The 20,522-nt window shown below is 38.3% G+C and overlaps 1 protein-coding gene across 3 annotated transcripts in view; it reads left to right on the top strand.

The window, feature by feature from the left end:
• Positions 1 to 13,141: 13,141 nt before the first annotated feature.
• Positions 13,142 to 20,522, top strand: part of SNX16 (sorting nexin 16) — a gene marked incomplete at its 5' end in the record, with an annotated part of 31,779 nt that continues 24,398 nt past the window's right edge. The window contains 3 exons of one of the 3 annotated variants that reach the window (XM_079722339.1): positions 13,142 to 13,289; positions 13,377 to 13,516; positions 19,100 to 19,186. In XM_079722339.1, the coding sequence (XP_079578465.1) occupies positions 13,142 to 13,289; positions 13,377 to 13,516; positions 19,100 to 19,186 (375 nt within the window). Of the gene's footprint in view, positions 13,517 to 19,099; positions 19,187 to 20,522 lie in introns of all 3 variants that reach the window. The other 2 variants (XM_079722337.1, XM_079722338.1) reach the window with 2 other exon arrangements.

The raw sequence follows: 20,522 nt of genomic DNA, 5'->3' as shown, positions 1-20,522 counted from the left end.
GGGCTTCCCTGGTGGCGCAGTGGGTGAGTGTCCGCCTGCCGATACAGGGGACATGGGTTCGTGCCCCGGTCCGGGAAGATCCCACATGCCGCTGAGCGGCTAGGCTTGTGAGCCATGGCCACTGAGCCTGCGCATCCGGAGCCTGTGCTCCGCAACGGGAGAGGCCCGTGTACAGCAAAAAAAAAAAAAAAAAAAAATCTGGGATAATTCTTAAATTTTCTGCTTCAGGTGGTCTAGTAGGTAGGAATATTGTCACCAACCAAAGTAGAGAGGGGAGGGGAACATCAAGGTAGAGAGGAGGGAGACAATGAAGAAATAATGACTTTAAAGTACTGATGGGACATTCAAGTAGGAATGTTCAACCAGCTTTTGGGACTAGGCCTAAGTGGAATGCTCCTTCCTTTTCTGTTCTCTTCACTTCTAGAAAAGGAAGAACTGGGATTGGGGGGTCAGCTTTACCATTTTTCCAGCTGGACTGTTGCTGACAGGCAAACACTTCTCATCACTCAGCAGCCACAATGAAGTGGGTGCTTCTCCCTGTGGATCGCTAGAGGGGCAGATACGTGACCTCGATCTGTACTAGACACCACCTAACCTGACTTTCCATAAATCAATAGAGATCCAGTGGAAGTATGAGCTGATCTTTATTGAGGAAGAATCCTTGAAAACCATCCCAACCTTTCTCTAAAGCTATACATCTTTACCCATTAATTGGGACACCATCCAAGTTCTTCTGCCTCTTATTTAGGATTTACACATATCCTCATCATTGATCACCTCTCATTATGTCATTAACTACCCTCATAGAGAACATTTTTTATTGTTTTTTAGCATCCATGTTCCATCCTCCCCTCCCAACAGCATCCAGATTGTTACGCTGACATATACACCCTCCCCCATGCAACCCATGTTCTTTGCATAAAGCTTATCCAAAGTCACCTACTTCAGGGCTGGACCTTGGTTGATTTAAGCCAACAAACATGTTCTATTCCCCTGGCCACAGTCACTGCTGCATTGTTGGGCATCTGACTTAAACTGTCCAATCAGGATAAATCTCAGGAATCTGCCTGGAATATTCAGATGGAAGTTCTTTTTCCCATAAGAATTAACGAGGAGACATATATACTTCATTACTACCAGCAGCTATCCTACATCGTGAGGCTTTTTAGCCTAACCCTACAGAAAACAGAACCATTAAGTCATCAGATCACCCAACTTAAAATCCATCCTACCTCTATATTTTCAGGTAATTGTGTCAATACATTTGATTATTAACGTTTCAGCAAGTGTGAGCCATATTTTCTATTACTTATACCCCCAAGTCATACCAACCAATTTAGAACCTGGTATTAAAATGTGAAATGAGCTGAATGAGAGAAGCATGGTCCAGCACATATCCCAGGGTGAGGAACTGGCCATCCTGATAATAAGGTTGAAAAATTGTTGGTTAAACTGTTAGCTGTTGTGATGGGAAAGAAACACTGTATTCAAAAACACTGAATTCTCCAGGGCACCTCATCCTCTCTCTTCAGGCCTTCTCAAATATTACCTGGGTAATGTTGGTGGCACACCTCAATAATTCTCTGAACTAGCAGCCCTCAATGAGAATTTTGGAGAAGTTTGCTGGCTCTACCTACCTGCGTACTGCATCCTTAGAACATGGAGTACTTAGCAACTTATATCCTCATCTTTGGTACTTAGCTGCCAAAGGTGATAAAACTCATGTATCAGCCAGTTGCATATCTTTATGTCTATCTATATCTACACCCATACCTATATTTATATACATGCTTATGTGTATATCTATAAAGCATATACATACATACATATATATATATATATATATATATATATATATACACACACATATGTCTAAGTCTATATATCCAGCTGCATACATAACAGTACGTTGTTGTAACATTAGGGTGTTTATAGCAATTAAAGGAGCTCAACGGGTATTTGTTGAATGAATAAAAAATGCCTGCAACATTTTGCATTCTCAGTAAAGGCTAGGCATTATTATCTGTATTTATTGTATAACAGTAAAGGTAGTAACAACAGAAAATCCCAAGTTAAGCTTGCTTATCAATAAGGAAATTTATTACCTCAGATAATTTCAAGACCAGAAGCAGAGCAGACTCTAGGCACAGTAAAATCAAAGGCACCATCATGTCATCAAGATGCTTACCCCCTTCACTCTGCCATCCTCATATCGGCTCCATCCCAAAGTGATTCCCTTGCAGTTGCAAGATGACGACCAATGGCAGTCAGGACTCTTTGTGCTTCCTTATTCATAGCCAATTGTGGAGAAGAGAGTATTTCCCCCCAAGAACAGAAATTAAACCCTTCCCTTTTCTTGGCCTTTCTCTTGACCCTTCTCTTCACTTGCCTATGTGGCAAGCAGCCCTAAGGTGGCTCTGTCCAATTTAAGATAAAAGAAAAATTTTAAAGATATTGAATAGCCCACAGAACCTCTAGGAAACTTGGGGACAATGCCACCAGGAACAAAGCCTAAAATCAAACCATAAAACAAGTCTTGTGAGGATGCTTCTGTCACTGAGCTTTAGACGTTGTACCTCAGATGACCAACACAGCCGGCATGGGAAAGGATTCATCTGATTGGTAATGCTGAGGGCATGTTCTGTACCCTAGCTGCAGTGGAGGCTGAGAAAGCAAGTATACAGCAATTTAGAATTTTATAGGGGGAAATGGGCTCTGACCTCTCACCCAGATTCATAAGACTGGAATTCCCTAGACTCAGAAAGACACTCAGAGAGTTGGCATCCAATAAGGTCTGCTGCAGAACTGTTACAGGAGCTTCTGTCAACTCAGCCACCCACATGGTATGGTGCTCCCTGGGGAAAAGAGGACTAGGGGAACAAAACTCAAAGGGCTTGCTTGTCAAACTGTGTAACAATTCAGTATTCAAGCAAAAGTGAAAGAAAGTTTTCCGTTTCAATTGGCAGCAGTCTGCCGTCCTGTGGGTCTCCAGTCCAGCAGGGGCAGGTAGCATTACTGGAAGATCTCCAGCTTGCATCCGTGGTGTAAGAGTTTGACTCAAGTGACACTGAATATCTCAGCTCTGTTAGTGGAAAGTCTAGTGCAGAGCTGTCAATGTAAGCATGACTCCATCAGTGGCAAAAGCAGTGACAGCAGCTCATCCAGCAATGGTGACAGGGAGCAATGACCAAAACAGATTCCCTGGAGCACAGAAGATATCTCTTGGGGAGTTTAAGGGTATGTAGAAAAGGAAAAATTTACAAGAGACTAGAACTCCTTAAAATGAAGTGGGAGCTTGAAACTAGCAAGATTTGGGTATTAATGTTAACATCCAATGTCTCAGAGACATATGGATCACATATACAATTGGAGAAACATCTGGCTTCTTACTTCCTGGAATTAGAGTGAGTTCTTGAAAAGGAAAAGGGAATGCTTTTGCTAACTGGTTTCCTTTTTCCTCCTACAGAACATATGAAGCAGCCTTCCTAGAATGCTCTGCCCCCCCATGTCTACAAAGTTGTTTTCTTCTAGACATTCACATTCTCAGAGAGGTCCGATTTGATGCCTCAGTGGATAATTGCTGCACGTCCCACTACCCCAGCCACTCTGATCATATTACTCTATTTTATTGTCTTCAAAGAATATAAACCTAGATGAATTCTTAAAACTTATTTCTTGTTATGTCTATTGTCTGTCCCCACGTTAACATTTACCAAATGTGAACTCCATGAGAAGAGTGGCTTTGCATATGTTCTTGCTGATAAATTCCTGGAGGCTTAGAACAATAACTGGAACATATGGTAGGCAGGCAACAAATATTTGTTGAATGAAGAGGAAGATCTGGCTCCTCACAGAGTTGAGGCTATTTGATACCACATAAAAACTAAAACTGTCTGCAAGTTTTTATTTCAATTCAAACAACTTTGTCTCTCATCATTAAGCAATCTCTACATAAAATCCTCTATACCTTTTCTGCCTAGGATACTCCTTTTCCCAACTATACCCCTCGCTTCCCATCCAGACACATCCTTCACCTGGTTAATTCCTTCCCAATCCTTCTGGTCCATCCAGTCTTTCAATAAGGAAGATGAGAGAAGTGAGAACTCAGAACCAATACCAAATAGCAAACCAGAATAACAATAAAGCATCTGAGGACAGAACAGGCACAGGAGAACATCAGTGTATCAAGACAAATTATTTTAGGAGCCAAACCTAGGACGCATGAATTATACTAGAGCTAGGTAAGAGTCAAAGAGAAAAAATAAATGAAATCATCTGAGCCAGCTATCATACTGTTAGATGAAGTGAGGACCCCAGGAGTTCCTGGAACTAAGTCCAAAGACTTTGTTTTCAATCTATATCTTGCCAAGTATGGTCCTCTGAGGGTCTAGATTCTACCCCCTGCAATGACAGAGAAGGAATGGTGGAGGAGAAATCTGAGCTTGAGACAGACAGAACTGGGCTTGAGTCCTAACCTTTCTAAACAAGATAACTTCTCAGAGAATAACTTTTCATATATAAAGGACAAGCTATTTGGCCTTTCAGAGACTCAATCTGTAAAGGATCAATTATGATAACAGTACGTGACTCGTGGGATTATTTTGAGGGTTAAATAATTTAATGTACATAAAATCGATAGTGCAGTTCTCTGTTCATAGTTCATTCATTCATTCAACAAGTATCTACATACATTACTATTAATATTGTCTATCTTCTTAAAGTAGTTGACCTACCGAGTTGACTCAAGATAATAATAATCGCTATTGTTCATTTTGCCAGGCACTGTACTAAGCACTTACCAAGCAAGATCATGTTTTATTTTTCACAACAACCCTTTGATGAAGAACTATTATTGTTGCATATTACAGATGAAAAAAGTTGGAAGTAATCCAAACAAAAGACCACAGGAAACCCAGATGATTTAAGCCCTCCCTGAAGAGGCTGATATCCCACATAGGAGATGAGCAGGAATCCTGGTATTGATGGATCAGAGACTTGCTACTTCTTCCAAGGCTATACTTTTTCCCCTGAAAACGTTTTTTTTTTTTTCTTTTTTGAAAGGATCTCTTGCACACTGGGATGTTGAAACCTGGCACTGGGACCTCAGAAACCAGAATTCCTTCTCTATGTTTATCCCAGAAGTTGCAGCATATCTCAAACTTTATTAAGACAAAGACTTAAATGTAGACTAAAACCTAATCCACTGGTCTGTTTAATTTCGGTAGTTTAGCTTTTTTTTGGCTTTCATTTTATTTTTGCTCTGCATAATGCCTTTTATAGATCTTAACCAGGTTGTGATACTTGTTTGGTTATCTCCTTGAGGTTTCAAACGATACACATAAACTCATAAAGCATTAGATCTGAAGTAGACCTTAGACATCATCTATCTAGTCCAGTGATTTACAAATTACTCTGAGCAAATGAAGGAATCCTTTCTCTTTAAGCAGAGTTGTTTCACTTTGTTTCACAGAGCAAATTTCCCTTTAAGTCTCTTTGAAACCAGATTCCACTGAGAATGTTTGTATGTGTTTCTGTTTCTCTTAAACCACCAAGCTGATCCAATAAGAAAACTTTAGTCACCCATTTTCATTCATTTATTCAGTCTAGCCCCAACATACGCCAGAGGTTCTGCGAGCCAGTGGAGAAGAAAAAGACATGTCCTCTGCCTTAAGGAGCATATGTTCTAGTCAGGAAGGCAGTCATGTAGGGATAACCACACCCAGTGGGGGCAAGAGCACAGCAGAAGCTTGTAGAGAGGACCGTGGAAATGGTAAAGAGGAATTCAGACAAGCCTTTGCAGAGCAGGTCACCTAGAGCTGAGCCTCAGAAATGGGATGAGAGGAGTAGAATTCCAGGCAAAAGCTACAAGCAATATTAGTAAGAGAAAAAAAATGAAAAGCTTAGACTGGGAAATAATTGATATAGCTGGACTTTGAGATTCATTGCATGTGATAGGTACTCAATAAATAGCTGGTTAATTAATTTACTAATTAATTAATCTGGAGGAAATAGACCATAAAGGAGAAAAAAGTCATTACATGAAGGGGCTCATGGGTCTACTCAAAAATTTTGGATTTTATTCTCTAAACTAGGAATTGAAAATGCAAAAGTCTAGAGGGATATTATAGGAAATGTGAATAAGTAAGATGGGCCAGATATTAAAAAAAACAGTTATTATGGAGACTTTACATGAAGTACCTGCCTTATTCAGGTATCATAAAAAATGCTGTCAACACATGGATGTCCAATATATAATCCTGGCCCTTAGGCTGCACACATAACAAAGTACTCAAAAATAATGTGATGATTGTCTCCATTCATGTACCAAATACAAATACAATGGGCTCATAGAGGTGGTGCTTACTTAATTCCATCCGAGGAAATCGGGAAGGTATTACTCATGAGTTTATATTGGAGATGGACTTGAGGGATGAGTAGGAGCTCATATCTCTATTTCCAGTTACATCCAAAGACCCTTCAATCCAATCAGGTTGGTCTCCTCAGTGTCCCACAGCATCCCACATTGTTATGCCCTTTCTCAAGTTTTTGACTCTGCCTAGGGTGCCCTGCCTGCTTCCTTTACTTATTCAATTCCTAGCAATCCTTAAAGGCCCAATGCAGGCCTTCCTCATGCATAAAATCCATGAAGACTTCCCAGGTATCAAATGTTAACTGAGAATGTACCAGGGGCAAGACACTGTTGGAAGTGTGAAAGATATTTAGGACACAACGAGTGCAAAAGTGCTCAGAAAAGGGCATCTTACTATGCATGGTAAGAAGTTTACCAGTTTGGGAGTCAAGAGTTCACTGGCTCTGGGATTGATTACAGGCAGAACTTTTAGCTTCTGTTTTCCTTAGTAGTCTTAGCTCTAAAATGGAGGCTTATCTTCATGACCATTATGGTCCCTTTCAGTTCTAAGACTGTAACTGTGATTTGGTGAAGGAATTTGGTCTCTTTGTTGTATTTCCAGTAGGACTTCCACACATGCTTTCAAAATCTTCCTTATGTAATATGACGAGTGGAAAATCCTAATCAATGGTAGCAGTATTGAAGTCTCTTCTTTGTCCCATTATAAATGTCATGTAATTCCTACCTTGGATTTAGGAAATTGCATAGGTCACAGATTCACTGTAATAAGGTTGGCTATCATGCTGCCCTGTTACAATTTTGGTCACCTCCTGTTACGCTAAGAACAGATCACTTGTGGTTCTTTTTCTGAACTCTTACAATTTCATGTCAGGGAGAAAATAAAGGGCAGGTGGAGTACAGATCCTGAATATCAAGATTACAGAAACACTGCCTATGGGAAACAACATACATGAATTAGGGAATCCATGAATATATCAAAGTAATAATTGAAAAAGAGTCATTTTATGTTTTTTAGTTATTATAAATCATTGAGAAGGACTTGCTTGCATTTTATCAGCTTTTACTTTGCACCTTCAGTTTGCCTCATTCCAACTTGCTGTATTAGTTGTACTCTTGGTTATAAGCAAAATAACCAACTCTGGCTAGATTTAAGTAAAAAGCAAATCTATTGGAAGAACACTAAGTTACCCATGAACTCTAAGGAAAAGTGGAGAACGGGGAAGAACCAGATCAACTCCAGGGATCTCAGCCGTGGGACTTCATGGACCACAGAATTTCCCTTAGTCTGACTTTAGCTTCTGTGACTTCCAGCCTGTATCCACACCACCCGCCCTCAAAATAATTCCTAGAAGAGAGCATCATTTGGACACAACTTGGGTCAAATATCCTCTTCAGATACAATCAACTTTGACAAAAAACTTTTGTTATAAAAGTATCATATTACGAACATGGCCATGAGGGCCCCAGTATTGTAGAAGGGGGAAATGTTGGGATCTAGGAAGCTACCTCAAGAGATGTCTGCCTATTGTACATACTTTTTCTGTTGTGTTTTTTTCTACCTTTCCTCTCCCCTGCCCCTTAAACCCACTACCGCCAAGTATCACTATCTATATATCATTGTATAAAATAGTACCTTGAGTGGGCTCAATACATCCTGCTAGGTATATATCTTTTATATAAAATTACAATACTGAAAGGGCAGAAAAATGGTCTTTACAAATTAAAGACCTGTTACTTTACAAATTAAAACGTATGCAATTCAGTTTGTGTGCACTGTATAGAGGCATCCAAGCTTAACTATCAATAAAATATTCCATGCATAGAGATTAGCCATTAGATGTTGTCTGTGATAATACAACTTTTATTCTGACAACCACAGGATATCCTTTCTTAAATATTAAGGATGTTCCAGAGGCCAGAAATAAGCCCATGCACATGTGGTCAATTAATTTTGACAAAGGGGCCAAGAATATACTATACAATGAGGAAAAGACAGTTTCTTCAATAAATGGTGTTGACAAAACTGTACAGCCACATGCAAAAGAATGAAACTAAACTACTATCTTACACCATACACAAAATCAACTCAAAATGGATTAAAGACTTGCCTGTAAGACCTGAAACCATAAAACTCCTAGAAGAACACATGAGCAGTAAGCTCCCTGATGTCAGTCTTGGCGATGATTTTTTGGATCTGACTCCAAAAGCAAAGGCAACAAAAGCAAAAATAAACTAGTAAGAACTACATCAAACTAAAAAGCTTCTATACAGCAAAAGAAACCATCAAGAAAATGAATGGGAGAAAATATTTGCAAATAATATATCTGATAAGGGGTTAATATCCAAAATATATAAAGAACTCATACAACTCAATAGCAAAAAAGCAAACAACCCAATTAAGAATGGGTAGAGGATCTAAACAGACATTTTTCCAAAGGAGACATACAGAGGGCCAACAGGCACATGAAAAGATGCTCAATTTCACTAATCCCCAGGGAAATGCAAATCAAAAGCACAATGAGATATCACCTCACACCTGTTAGAATGACTATTATCAAAAAGACAAGAAATAACAAGTGTTGGTAAGGATGTGGAGAAAAGGGAACCTTCTTGCACTGTTGGTGGGAATGTAAACTGGTGCAGCCACTATGGAAAACAGTATGGAGGCTCCTTAAAAACTTAAAAATAGAACTATCATATGATCCAGCAATTCCATTTCTGCGTATTTATCCAACGAAAACAAAATACGAATTCAGAAAAATACAAGACACTCCCAAGTTCATTGCAGCATTATTTACAATAGCTATTATATGGAAACAACCTAAGTGTCCATCTATAAATGAATGGATAAAGATTTGATACACACACACACACACACACACATACACACACACACACACACACAATGGAACACTACGCAGCCATAAAAAATGAAACCTTCCCATTTGGGACAATGTGGATGGACCCTGAAGGCATTACGCTAAGTGAAATAAGCCAGACAGGGAAAAACAAAACCAATACCATGTAATATCACTTATATGTAGAATTTAAAACAAAACAAAACACCAAGCTCATCAATACAGAGAACAGACTGGGGTTGCCAGAGGTGGGAGGTGTGGGTGAAATGAGTAAAGGGGGTCACAAGGTACAAACTTCCAGTTATAAAATAAATCAGCCATGGGGATGTAATGTACAGCATGGTAACTATAGTTAATGAAACTATATTGCACATTTAAAAGTTGGTAAGAGAGTAAGTCTTAAAAGTCTTCATCACATGAGAAAAAAATTGTAACTATCACATTAGAAAAAAATCGTAGTTGTATGGTGACAGATATTAACTAGACTTACTGTGATGATCACTTCACAACATATACAAATATTGAATCATTACACTGTACACTTGAAACTAATATAATGTTATATGTCAATTATATCTCTTTAAAAATATTTTTAAGAAATATTCAGTTCATTTTCTAAAAGTAAAATCTAGACATTAATCTATACCAGATATTCTGGAAGATAAAAGTTACATATAGTATGTATATCCTGTATGCTCCTTTCAATAATTAGTGAAGGAAGTTCCTTTTGGACAATTCCAATGATTTTTCCTAGATCTTTTTTCTCCTCCTAACTGGGATATCTCTATGCCTTTACTTCTTGAAAGTTTAATATTCCTCAGCTTCCTTGATATTAAGATTATCAGATTTCCCACATCAAAAGTATCTTTTGCTACCACCTGCAGTCCTGACCACAAGTGAGGAAAATATTGCAAAGCTCCTTTTTCTTTTCTTTCTATACCTTTATTAACTTACAGAAATCATAGATATAACTGCCACCTCACAGCCAAGACTCCCAAGTCTGTCCTGAAAACTACCTCATGTTTTAGTCTACTGTTTCTACAGAATTCTCTTTTTATGTCTCATTCACACCGGAAGAGCAATATTATCAACCCCAAACCATTATTATGCCACAAACCAGATTACCTTCCTATGTGCATTTTGAAATTACGACTATCAATTTTTCCGAGTCTTCGTAATATTCCAAAGCCTTAGAAATCATGGAATGATTTTTATATCAAATTGCTCAATTCTAATGATAAACAGACCTGCAGACTGGTCTGAATTTCAGTATTTGACTATCAAAGAACGACTTTCCTGATAATCTTCAGCTCTTTAAATGTGCACGTCTAACAAGCCTAATACCATATTATTTGAGATAAAATTGCTCTTGAGATAGTAAAAACAAAACAAAACAAAAAAAACCACCACTAACACAGTGAAGAATTTCAGAAGTTCTCTGTCACTGAGGAGTTCTGAATTATGTAGGACGAATAGGCTGTAGCGGAGCATTCTATCTTCTCACTCAGAATCAACTGTCATCCCTTGAAGCGCTGTTAACTCTAACTAATCTGTAACCTAGTAGAACCAGCCCAAACTGGTGATGACTACAAGTCCCATGATGCAGAGCAGAAAGCCCCGTCCAATGTTGGCCGCAGTGCCTCCCGGGAATTGCAGTCTTCTCATCACCTGTTGGGCAAACTAGGTACCGTAGTCTCCATTTCTCAAAAGTTAACTTATAAAAATAAAGCTGTGGAAAAGAAGGTAAAATTCTTACCACAAAAGTAGTTTCAACCTAGTTGCCAGAGACCCCTAGCCCCGCAACTCCGGCTTGTGCCTCTGGGGGCCGGCGCCCTTGGCGTGACGTCACTTCCTGGAGCGGCGGCGCCCCCCCCCCCCCGCCCAGCCCCGCCCTCCACCTCGCCGGGATCCTGGGCCCTGTGGCCCGGGCGGAGGCGGGCAGAGGCAGGGAGCGGCTGTTTTCTGGAAGGGGGGTCACGTGAGGCCTCTCGGTGTGGTGGGTGGAGACGGAAAGCTGCGGTTAAGGAGGGTCGGATTTAACCGTCCCAGGGAAGCGCGCCCGAGCTGGATCGCGGAACGGGCTAAGGTAGGGACTGGGCAGCGGGCGCTGTCCTGGGCGCTCGTGCAGTGACACGTGCGCCCCCGCGGTTGGCTGGCGGCGGGCCGGCTCCCCAGGAGGGTGGGCGTACGCGGCAGGAGCTCCAGGCCACCCTCAGGCCACCGCCAACTCCGCCGGGCGTCTGGGAGGCGCTGGCTGCGCACCGGGCGGCGGAGGCGGGACCGTCTTGGGGCCCCAAGGAGACCCGGGAGCGGTGAGTCTTGCCATCCACCAAGCCGAAGACCCTTGGCCTGATCAGACACCGACCAGACACTCCTGGGGTCGAGCTGAGCCCGGGCTTCTGCACTTTGCTCTCGTCACCGACTTCTCTCGCCCACCGTGTTGCTCAGGCTCGGGACACTTCACCTGCCCTTGGTTTTCCAGAGTAGCACTGAGATGTTCGTCCTCAGAGCATGTCGATGCCAAGGCAAAAGTGGAGACACTCTTAATGAGCCCAGTACGTTTTTCTAACGTTTGGGTAGCGCTCACGTTTTTGCAAGGTCAATGACTGTATTTGTCTGAGCGCCCCCCGCGCCAGCCCTGCGGCCTCAGGTATTCATTCGAATGACTGGAGGCGGGGCGACCTTACAGGCGGTGAGGAGGTTGAGATTTCAGACTTTTATTTACTTCTTTTTGGGGAGGCCATCTGGCGGAACCGAGGAGCTGTGAATCAGCAGCTCAAGTTTCCTGAATCTTTGATGATGGGGAAGGTAGCCCAGAGCCACGTGCTGGGTTAAAATTTTTATTTCAGCATCTGTCAGTCTGAGCGGCTTGTTTCCTACCTTTCTCACCAGTAGCGTTGCGTAGATGTAATTGGATAGACAGACCTCTTGTTATGTGCCATTTCCCTGGTCTGTAGTTATCGCCATTTCTTAGTTTATTCGTTAACAACTTAGTGGTAAAGCTTTTTTCTTTGTATTATTACAAAATTATTCTGAGGCAAAATAAACTCGTCCTTTTGACAACAGAGCTTACCGAGTATAGTTTTGAAGATTGGTTACATACCTGCACTTTATGGCGTAGCAGAATTAGTGATGATCTAGAAACTGAAGAATATTTAAACTTTTATTCATTTAATCTTTTTGGATATGTGTTTAATGTTCTTTGGGGTTTATTTGATTAATGTAATTTGACTAAGTTTTTTTTTTAATCCATTTGATCCTGGGTTTAATAAACCGCTGCTTTAAGAACTGTTATTATTTATCTTACAAGGTGTCTAAGCTTCTGGCTCACTATCATTACTCAGGGTAATTGTTCAGTTTCACTAATTAAATCAGAAGGAAATATGAATAATTCTTTTCCCTTTCTTTCCTTCCCTTTACCCTTCCCTTCCTGTACTGTATTTAGTAGTGTCAGGATCATAAGCAGAGAATAAAGTTCCCGGACGGTCTTTATCACTTTTCCTCTTTGCAACTCATATAGATGAGATCAGGTTACAATGGACGTTATAGAAATCCATCACGAAGAAATAAAGTGGGTATAAAAAGGATCAAGGTCAAGAAAAAGGGTGTGAATACTTCTGCTCTCCTTACCTTAAAAATGGGAGTTCTTAGAGATGACATTTTGGGATTAAAGGAGGAGGTTTGGGACATGTTTTCATTCCAAATAAAGTAATAGAGTGTCACGAAATTAAATGGATATGAGCATTTTGGGGTTTTTTTGGATAATGCTCCCGATTAAAGACTAATCTTTCAATATGTTCTTCTCATTTTTAGGTAGTGAATTCCTAAGAAGAAAATAATGGATTGCATATTACTTGTTCTCTAATTGTTTGAACTCAGAAGTGTGCAGGTTTGTTGCAAAAGCCAAAAGAAGATGGCAACTCCTTATGTCCCAGTTCCCATGCCAATAGGGAACTCTGCTTCCAGTTTTGCAACCAACAGAAACCAAAGAAGTTCTTCTTTTGGGAGTATCTCAACAAGCTCAAACTCTTCCAAAGGCCAGTTAGAAGACTCAAATATGGGTAATTTTAAACAGACAAGTGTACCTGATCAAATGGAAAGCACTTCATCTGTCTGTAGCAGTCCCCTCATTAGGACTAAATTTACAGGTGCAGATTCTTCCATTGAGTATTCTGCTAGACCAAGAGAAAGTGAAGAACAAAATTCTGAAACAGTGAATTTGGAAGATAGACCTTCTACACCTATTATCCTGGGTTATGAGGTGATGGAAGAAAGAGCTAAATTTACTGTGAGTATTGACTTCTGCTGTACATCAGTAGAAGATGAAAAATTGATTAACCTGTGTTCTAAATTTGTGTTAAGTGATGTTAGCCTATACTTGTAACTTCTTGAACATAAAATTCAAATGGTTTATAACCCTTAAGTTGTCATGCCATAGTGAACTTTTGCTTTACTTGAACGAATTTTCACAAACCAGTCACAGCTGTGAAACTAGCACACAAATCAAGAACAGACCATTACAACAGCCTAAAAGCCTCACCCCATGCTTTCTTTCAGTCAATGCCCACTCTCCTATTAGCCTAGATTAATTTTGCCTATTTTTGTACTTTATGTAAGTGGAATTTATGGAGTATGTACTCTTGGGTATGGTCTCTTCAGCATTATGTTTGTAAGATTCATCCTTGATTTTGCATGTAATTGTAGGCAGCTCATTTTTATTACTGATGCTCTTCCTTTATGTGAATATACTACAATTTATCCATTCTACTGTTAAGGAGCATTTAGATAATTTCCAGTTTGGGACTCTTACAAATACTACTGCTGTGAACCTTTTAGTACTTATCACTCAGTAAACACATGTACTCATTTCTTTTTGATAGCTCCCTAGGAGTAAAATTGCTGGATCATCTGCCCAGCTTTAGAAGATACTGATGAACAATGTACCAGAGTGGTTGTACTAAGTTATACTCCTTTAAGTAGTGTATGAGAGTTCCAGTTACTCCACATCTTCCCAACATGTGGTATTTTTCTGTCTTTTACATTTTAGCTATTCTAGTGGGTAGAGTGATACCATATTGTGGTTTTAATTTGCATTTAATACTTTTTTTTGGCCATTTGGGTATTGTCTTCTGAAGTGTCTGTTCAAGACCTTTGTTCATTTTTCTTTTGGAAAGCCTTTTCCACTTTGATTTGTAGTTTTCTATGCATTTTGGGCATAAGTCCTTTTTCAGAACGTGTATTGTGACTATCATCTCTCACTCTGTGGTTTGCCTTTGTTAATGGTGCATTTGATAATCAAGAATTCTTAGTTTTAATATAGTCCAGTATATTAAATTTCTTTTATGGTTAGCACTTTTTAAAATCTGCCTCAGGCTTCCCTGGTGGCTCAGTGATTAAAAAAACGCCTGCCAATGCCGGGGACACGGGTTCGAGCCCTGGTCCGGGAAGATCCCACATGCAGCGGAACAGCTAAATCCGTGCACCACAACTACTGAGCCTGCGCTCTAAAGCCCACATGCCACAACTACTGAGCCTGCAAGCCACAACTACTGAAGCCCGTGCACCTAGAGCCCGTGCTCCGCAAAAAGAGAAGCCACCACAATGAGAAGCCCACACACCGCAACGAAGAGTAGCCCCCACTCGCCACAACTAGGGAAAGCCCACACACAGCAGCGAAGACCCAACACAGCCAAAAATAAATAAATAAAATAAATAAATTTATTAATAAAATAAAATCTGCCTCCTCTTGGGTTAAAAATATGTTGTCCTATGTTTTCTTCTAAAAGCTTTATTGTTGGACCTTTGACAGTTAGATCTGTAAACCATCTGGAATTGCTTTTTGTCCGTGGTGTGAGGTCAGGGTCAAGACACATTTTTTTTCTCCCTAAAGTCAAATTTTTATTGAAAAGACAACTCTTTCTCCTCTGCATTTACTCTGTTGCCTACGTCATAAGTCAGGTGACCATAAATGTATGGGTCTGATTCTGTGTTCCATTTTTCCCTGCTTTACCAATTCCACACTGTCTTGATTACTAAAGCCTGATGATAGTCTTGACATCTGGTAACTTAATTACTCTAACTTTGCTGTTCCTCTTCAGGATTGTCTTGGCCCTTTGCATTGGGATTGTATTGAATCTATCTAGGGAGAACTGACATATTTACTGTACTAAGTCTTTGAATCTATGAACCTAACCCATTTATTTAAGTCTTTAACTTATTTTAATAATATTTTGTAGTTTTCAGGGAAGACGTCATACATATTTTGGTAAGATTTATTTCTGGGTATGGATGTCGTTTGAGGTTCTAGACATAATGTTTTCTATTTGTTCTTTGCTAGTTTATATATTTTGGTCTCATATGTTATTATATATTTATGCATCCAGTGACCTTGCTAAATTAAATTCATTTATAAACTTGTTCTTTCAAACTGTTTTTTCTCTTGGATTTTCTTGAAGTAATGATTTCCTATTTATTTCAACATTTCATGCTGTAAATTTATGACAGTATGGAAGGACCACCAAGAAAAAAAATACTGAAATAATTTATGAAGAGACAGTCTTTAGAGTTCAAATATTGTAAGACTGATGATATGATGGGAAATCTGCATGGACCTGACTTTTTTGCGAGTGATTTTTGGAAGTTATAATAAATTGTGGCTCATTTCCTTACATTGACCTACCTTCCATACGAAGGAATGAGCATTCATTGAGGTGACATGTGTGAAAAGTTCATAGGCAGATTTAAGGCAGTGATATATAAACTCTTTCAAGACAATACAGAGGAAGAAATAAGTGGCAAATATGAAATTAGTCATAGTCATTTATTTATTAATTTGACATTTTTGGAGTACCTGTTATGTGCCAGGCCCTCTTCCAGGTAATGTTGGGACAGCAACTCAACTGAGTGAATGAAAGATAGATAAGTATTTTTTTTTTAATGCTAGTATGTCACATGGTGATAAGTGTTATAGGGAGGAATAAAAGAGGGGAAGGAAATAGACAGTTTCTTGAAACTAGAGTTGCAATTTAAATAGTGTTGTCAGTCATGGCCTCACAGAAAAGATGTTAGCACTAAGACGTTAGCATGGGAATATCTGGGGGGGAAAGCTTTCCAGACAGGTGGCATAACTGCCAAGACCCTTGTGGCTGACAGGAGAGTAAGCAATGGGAAGAGATGTATGAACTGAGGTAACAGGTAAAGGCGGGCGAGTGTGACACCCAGATCAAGTAGAGTACATAGCCTTTATAAGGCCTTTAGATTTTACTCTGCATGAGATGGGAATCTTGAAAATGTTTTAAAAGGAAAAGTCAGATGATCTGACTTAGTTTTTTTAAAGGCTCATTCTGGCTGCTGAATTGAGATTAGATTTTTGTGGGGGAAGAATAGAGGCAGGAGGCAGTTAGGTTTCTGCAGTAATCCATGGGAGACATGATGGTGGCATGGACCAGGTGGTGGAAGAGGTCCTAAGAAGTGATCAGATTCTGGATATATTTTGAAGGTAGAACCTTGGGATGTGGTAGATGGAGAAGTCAAAGGTGATCCCGAAGTTTTTGGTCTAAACAATGTGAAGAACAGAGTTGCCATTTAACGAGATGGCAAATTTTGAGGGGAAGATCAAGATTTGTTTTGGGAAGTGCTAGGTTTGAGATGTTTGTTAGACATCAAAATGGGGATGTCAGGTATGTGTATGTGCATGTGAGTGTGTACACACATATGTATTTTATATCTCTATATTCGGTATTGTGTTTAGGGTAGAAGTCTAAGCTGGAGTTACAAGCTTGGGAGTCTTAGGTTTGTAAAATAATTTTACCTTGGTGTATTTCTTTAAATTGATCTATTAACTGAAGAAAGTATTAGGACAAACTGGCAAGATCTTATATAGAGAGTGTCAAGCCTTTGAAAAGTGTTTAAAAACAAAAAGTGACTAGGAGGGGTGGTGAGTAGGATCGGGAAAGAGTCATGAGGTGGACTTCTCTGGTAATGTTTTGTTTCTTGCTTTTAGTACTAGTTACATGGTGTGTTTACTCTGAAAATTCATTAAGTTATATACTTAAGATTTTTGCACTTTTCTGTATGTATCTTATGATTAGTGTATGCATCTATATTTGTTGTTGTTTACTTAAAACAGAGAGTACATAACAAGTTAGACAGTACAAAGTAGTATATACTAAGTTTCAAATAAAGAGTAGAGACAATAACTGCTATTAGAACATAGAGGAGGCAATGATCAATACTGTCCATAAAGTTTTCATTGAAAGCACTACTTAAACAAGTAGAAAAGTAAGAGATCTTTCTAGAAAAGATAAAATGAAAACCTCTTTGTTTTTCCTAGAGAAACAGGAATGTTTAGGGACCACTGTAAAGAGTGGCTTAGTTAGAAAAGGGCTCATTTTTTAAAACAGGAAAATAAAGCTGGTATGTATTATGTATAGATAAACCTAATTATCATATGAAGTTGACTTGTATCACGCATCAGTTATTCATAGTCAAAAGTTTTGAAGTCAATTTAAATTAGTAACTCCTAAAAAGAATGTTTTCTTTGTATCCCCTTCGTGACTATTTTACATCAGGGCTGCCTGGAGACTTCACAGGGTATCCAAATAATTTTCTTCCTCACCTTTAAATGTAATAAAGATAAAGTACTTATGATTTACTTCAAAACAAAGGGATTCATCCTAACCCTTGCTGACTCCCTTCAAAGCTGAAAAAGAAGTCTGTAAGGGAGAAAAATCAAATGGTAAGGATGATCTACAGTCCCTAAATAATGAATTGTCTCTAGATCATCCAATAGGATTATGATATGAGTCATATTTATAATTTAAATTTTCCTAGTAGCCATGTTAAGAAAAAGTAAAAAGAAACTGGTGAAATTGTATTTAGTAATGTATTTTGTTTAACCTAATATACTTAAAATATAATTTCAACATGCAACCAGTATATAATCATTTGAATGACATATTTTTACATCTTTTTTCATACTAAGTCTTTGAAATCTGGTCTGTATTACACTCACAGTACATGTCAATTTGGACTAGTCACATTTTGAGTGTTCTATAGCCACCTATGGTTAGAGTGCAACTCTAGAGCTTCAATTGAAAGTTATTGCACAGCAGACTTTAAGAAAAAAAGTTACTCTTTTTAAGAGAGTTTCACTCATGTGATAGATAGTTACTGAGTACTTTTCATATGTCATGTATATAGTTTAGCTCAAAACACTGTACCAAAAACTACCAGGAGATGTTTCTCTGAGATTCTGTTATAAATAGTACTTCCAAAATTATACTTATGAAAAATAGGATCTAGCTTTTTCTTATATGCTTTTTAAAATATTGACTTGCTTCAACCAAGTTTTTCTATTCAATAGCCTAGATAATTGTATGTAATTATATAAATGTAAACTTTTATCTAATATGGGTATTTTTTACCTTGTATTTCAGCCTTGAAGATTAAAACATCATCTAATTTATTTGAAAACTTTGCTTGGCAGTTACTGAATTTAAAAACTAAGTCAACTGTATAAGACAAGATTTTTCAAAGTTTTTTCAAGCATGATTGATTCTTTTATTAATTTTAGAATATATTAGCATAAAATATATTTTGAAGGCTGATAAGTTTATTTATTATTAGTGTTCAGCAAAAAAGCATTTTGCCTCAAATATGTCAGTCATGTTTCTTAAGAAAAAATCTTGCTTTTGGTACCTACATTTGATTATTTGAACATTTGATGGTCTTAATTTCTGATATTTTTTATATATTAATTGTTATGATCTGGGTTGTCAAATAAAAGTTTCTAAATTATTTGGTTTGAATTTTTAAATATTTTTACATAAATATATTTTAAAACTCTCTGTTTCTCGCTCTCTCTGCATAGGTATATAAAATACTAGTAAAGAAGAGTCCAGAAGAAAGCTGGGTAGTTTTTAGAAGATACACTGACTTCTCTAGACTTAACGATAAAGTAAGTACTTTAATAAATCTAAAACTGACTTATCAGTTTTGAATTATTATCTGTTCCTGGAGTTCTATTATATTTGTGTTTTTTCTTCCTTGTTAATTATTTGAGCGAAGTCAAGCCTTTGCTATTTCCAAACAAAATTAACTGTTTCATTTAACTTTAATAGTTCGAAGTCACATCTCTATGCATAACTTCCTTTTATTGGAAACAAAAAATTATTTTTAATATTAAAAATGTGAGAACCTTAAAATTGGCAACAGAGATATAAGTGATTATTTATATAATCTTGTGAGTTTGAAAAGATGTATATGTATAATAAGACCCCCTAAATCATATGACTACAAAAGAATGAACAAGAAAGAAAAATTTAGCACACTGTGTTAGTTTTCTATTGGTGTATAACAAATTATCACAAGCTGTGACTTAAAACTTACCTGTTCATTATGTAGAGATTTGGAGTGCTCAGCTGGGTTTGCTGCTTAAAATCAAACAAGGTCAAAATCAAGCTGTTGGCTTGACTGGCCTCTTACCTGGAGGGTCTGAAAAAGAATCAGCTTCCAGTGTCATTCTGGTTGTTGGCAGAGTTTGGTTTCTTGTGGTTGTGAGACCAAAGTCCCTGTTTCCTTGCTAGTTGTCAGCCAAAAGTTGTTCTTGGCTCATAAAGACTGTTCTTCAGCCCTTGTTCATGGCCCTTCCATCTTCAAAGTCAGGAAGAGACGGTCAAGTCCTTCTTGTGCTTTGAATATCTCTTGACTTTCTCTTCTGTCACCAGCCAGGAAGAAACCTTTACCCTTTACAGAGCTCATGTGATAAGATTAGGCTTACCTAGATAATTTTCCTATCTTAAGGTCAACTGAATAGTAACCCTAATTGTGTCTACAGAATCTCTTTTCCTGTGTAAAAACAAAACACAGAGGCAACACCAGGGGCAAAGGTCCTAGGGCCTTCTAGAATTCTGCCCACTGCACGTGTGAAATAGACAAAGACAATAATAATAAACCTCAGTATATTAAGTACCCTTAAAAATAAGTTAAAAAAAAATAGAAAATTCAGCAAATGATATGAATGGGGTAATCCACAGAAGAAATATAAATGACCAATAAATTACTATCATAAGTACTCCAAGAAAAGAAAATTAAACAATTTTTCACCTGTCAAGTTGACAGGCTTTAAATGGTATTATCCATTGTTGGAAACATGAGTCTTCCTAGAGGACACCCTAAAGCTGAGCATAATTTTGACACAATCACATTTCTGGGATTTATCCTATATAATAAATTATGGATTTGAGCAAGATTTAGCCCTAAGGATACTTATCATGATGCTTTATGTATTGTTT

The sequence above is a fragment of the Hyperoodon ampullatus genome (genome assembly GCF_949752795.1).
Source record: "Hyperoodon ampullatus genome assembly, chromosome: 17".
NCBI lineage: Eukaryota > Metazoa > Chordata > Mammalia > Artiodactyla > Ziphiidae > Hyperoodon > Hyperoodon ampullatus.
This window is presented reverse-complemented; position numbering and strand designations above follow the sequence as displayed.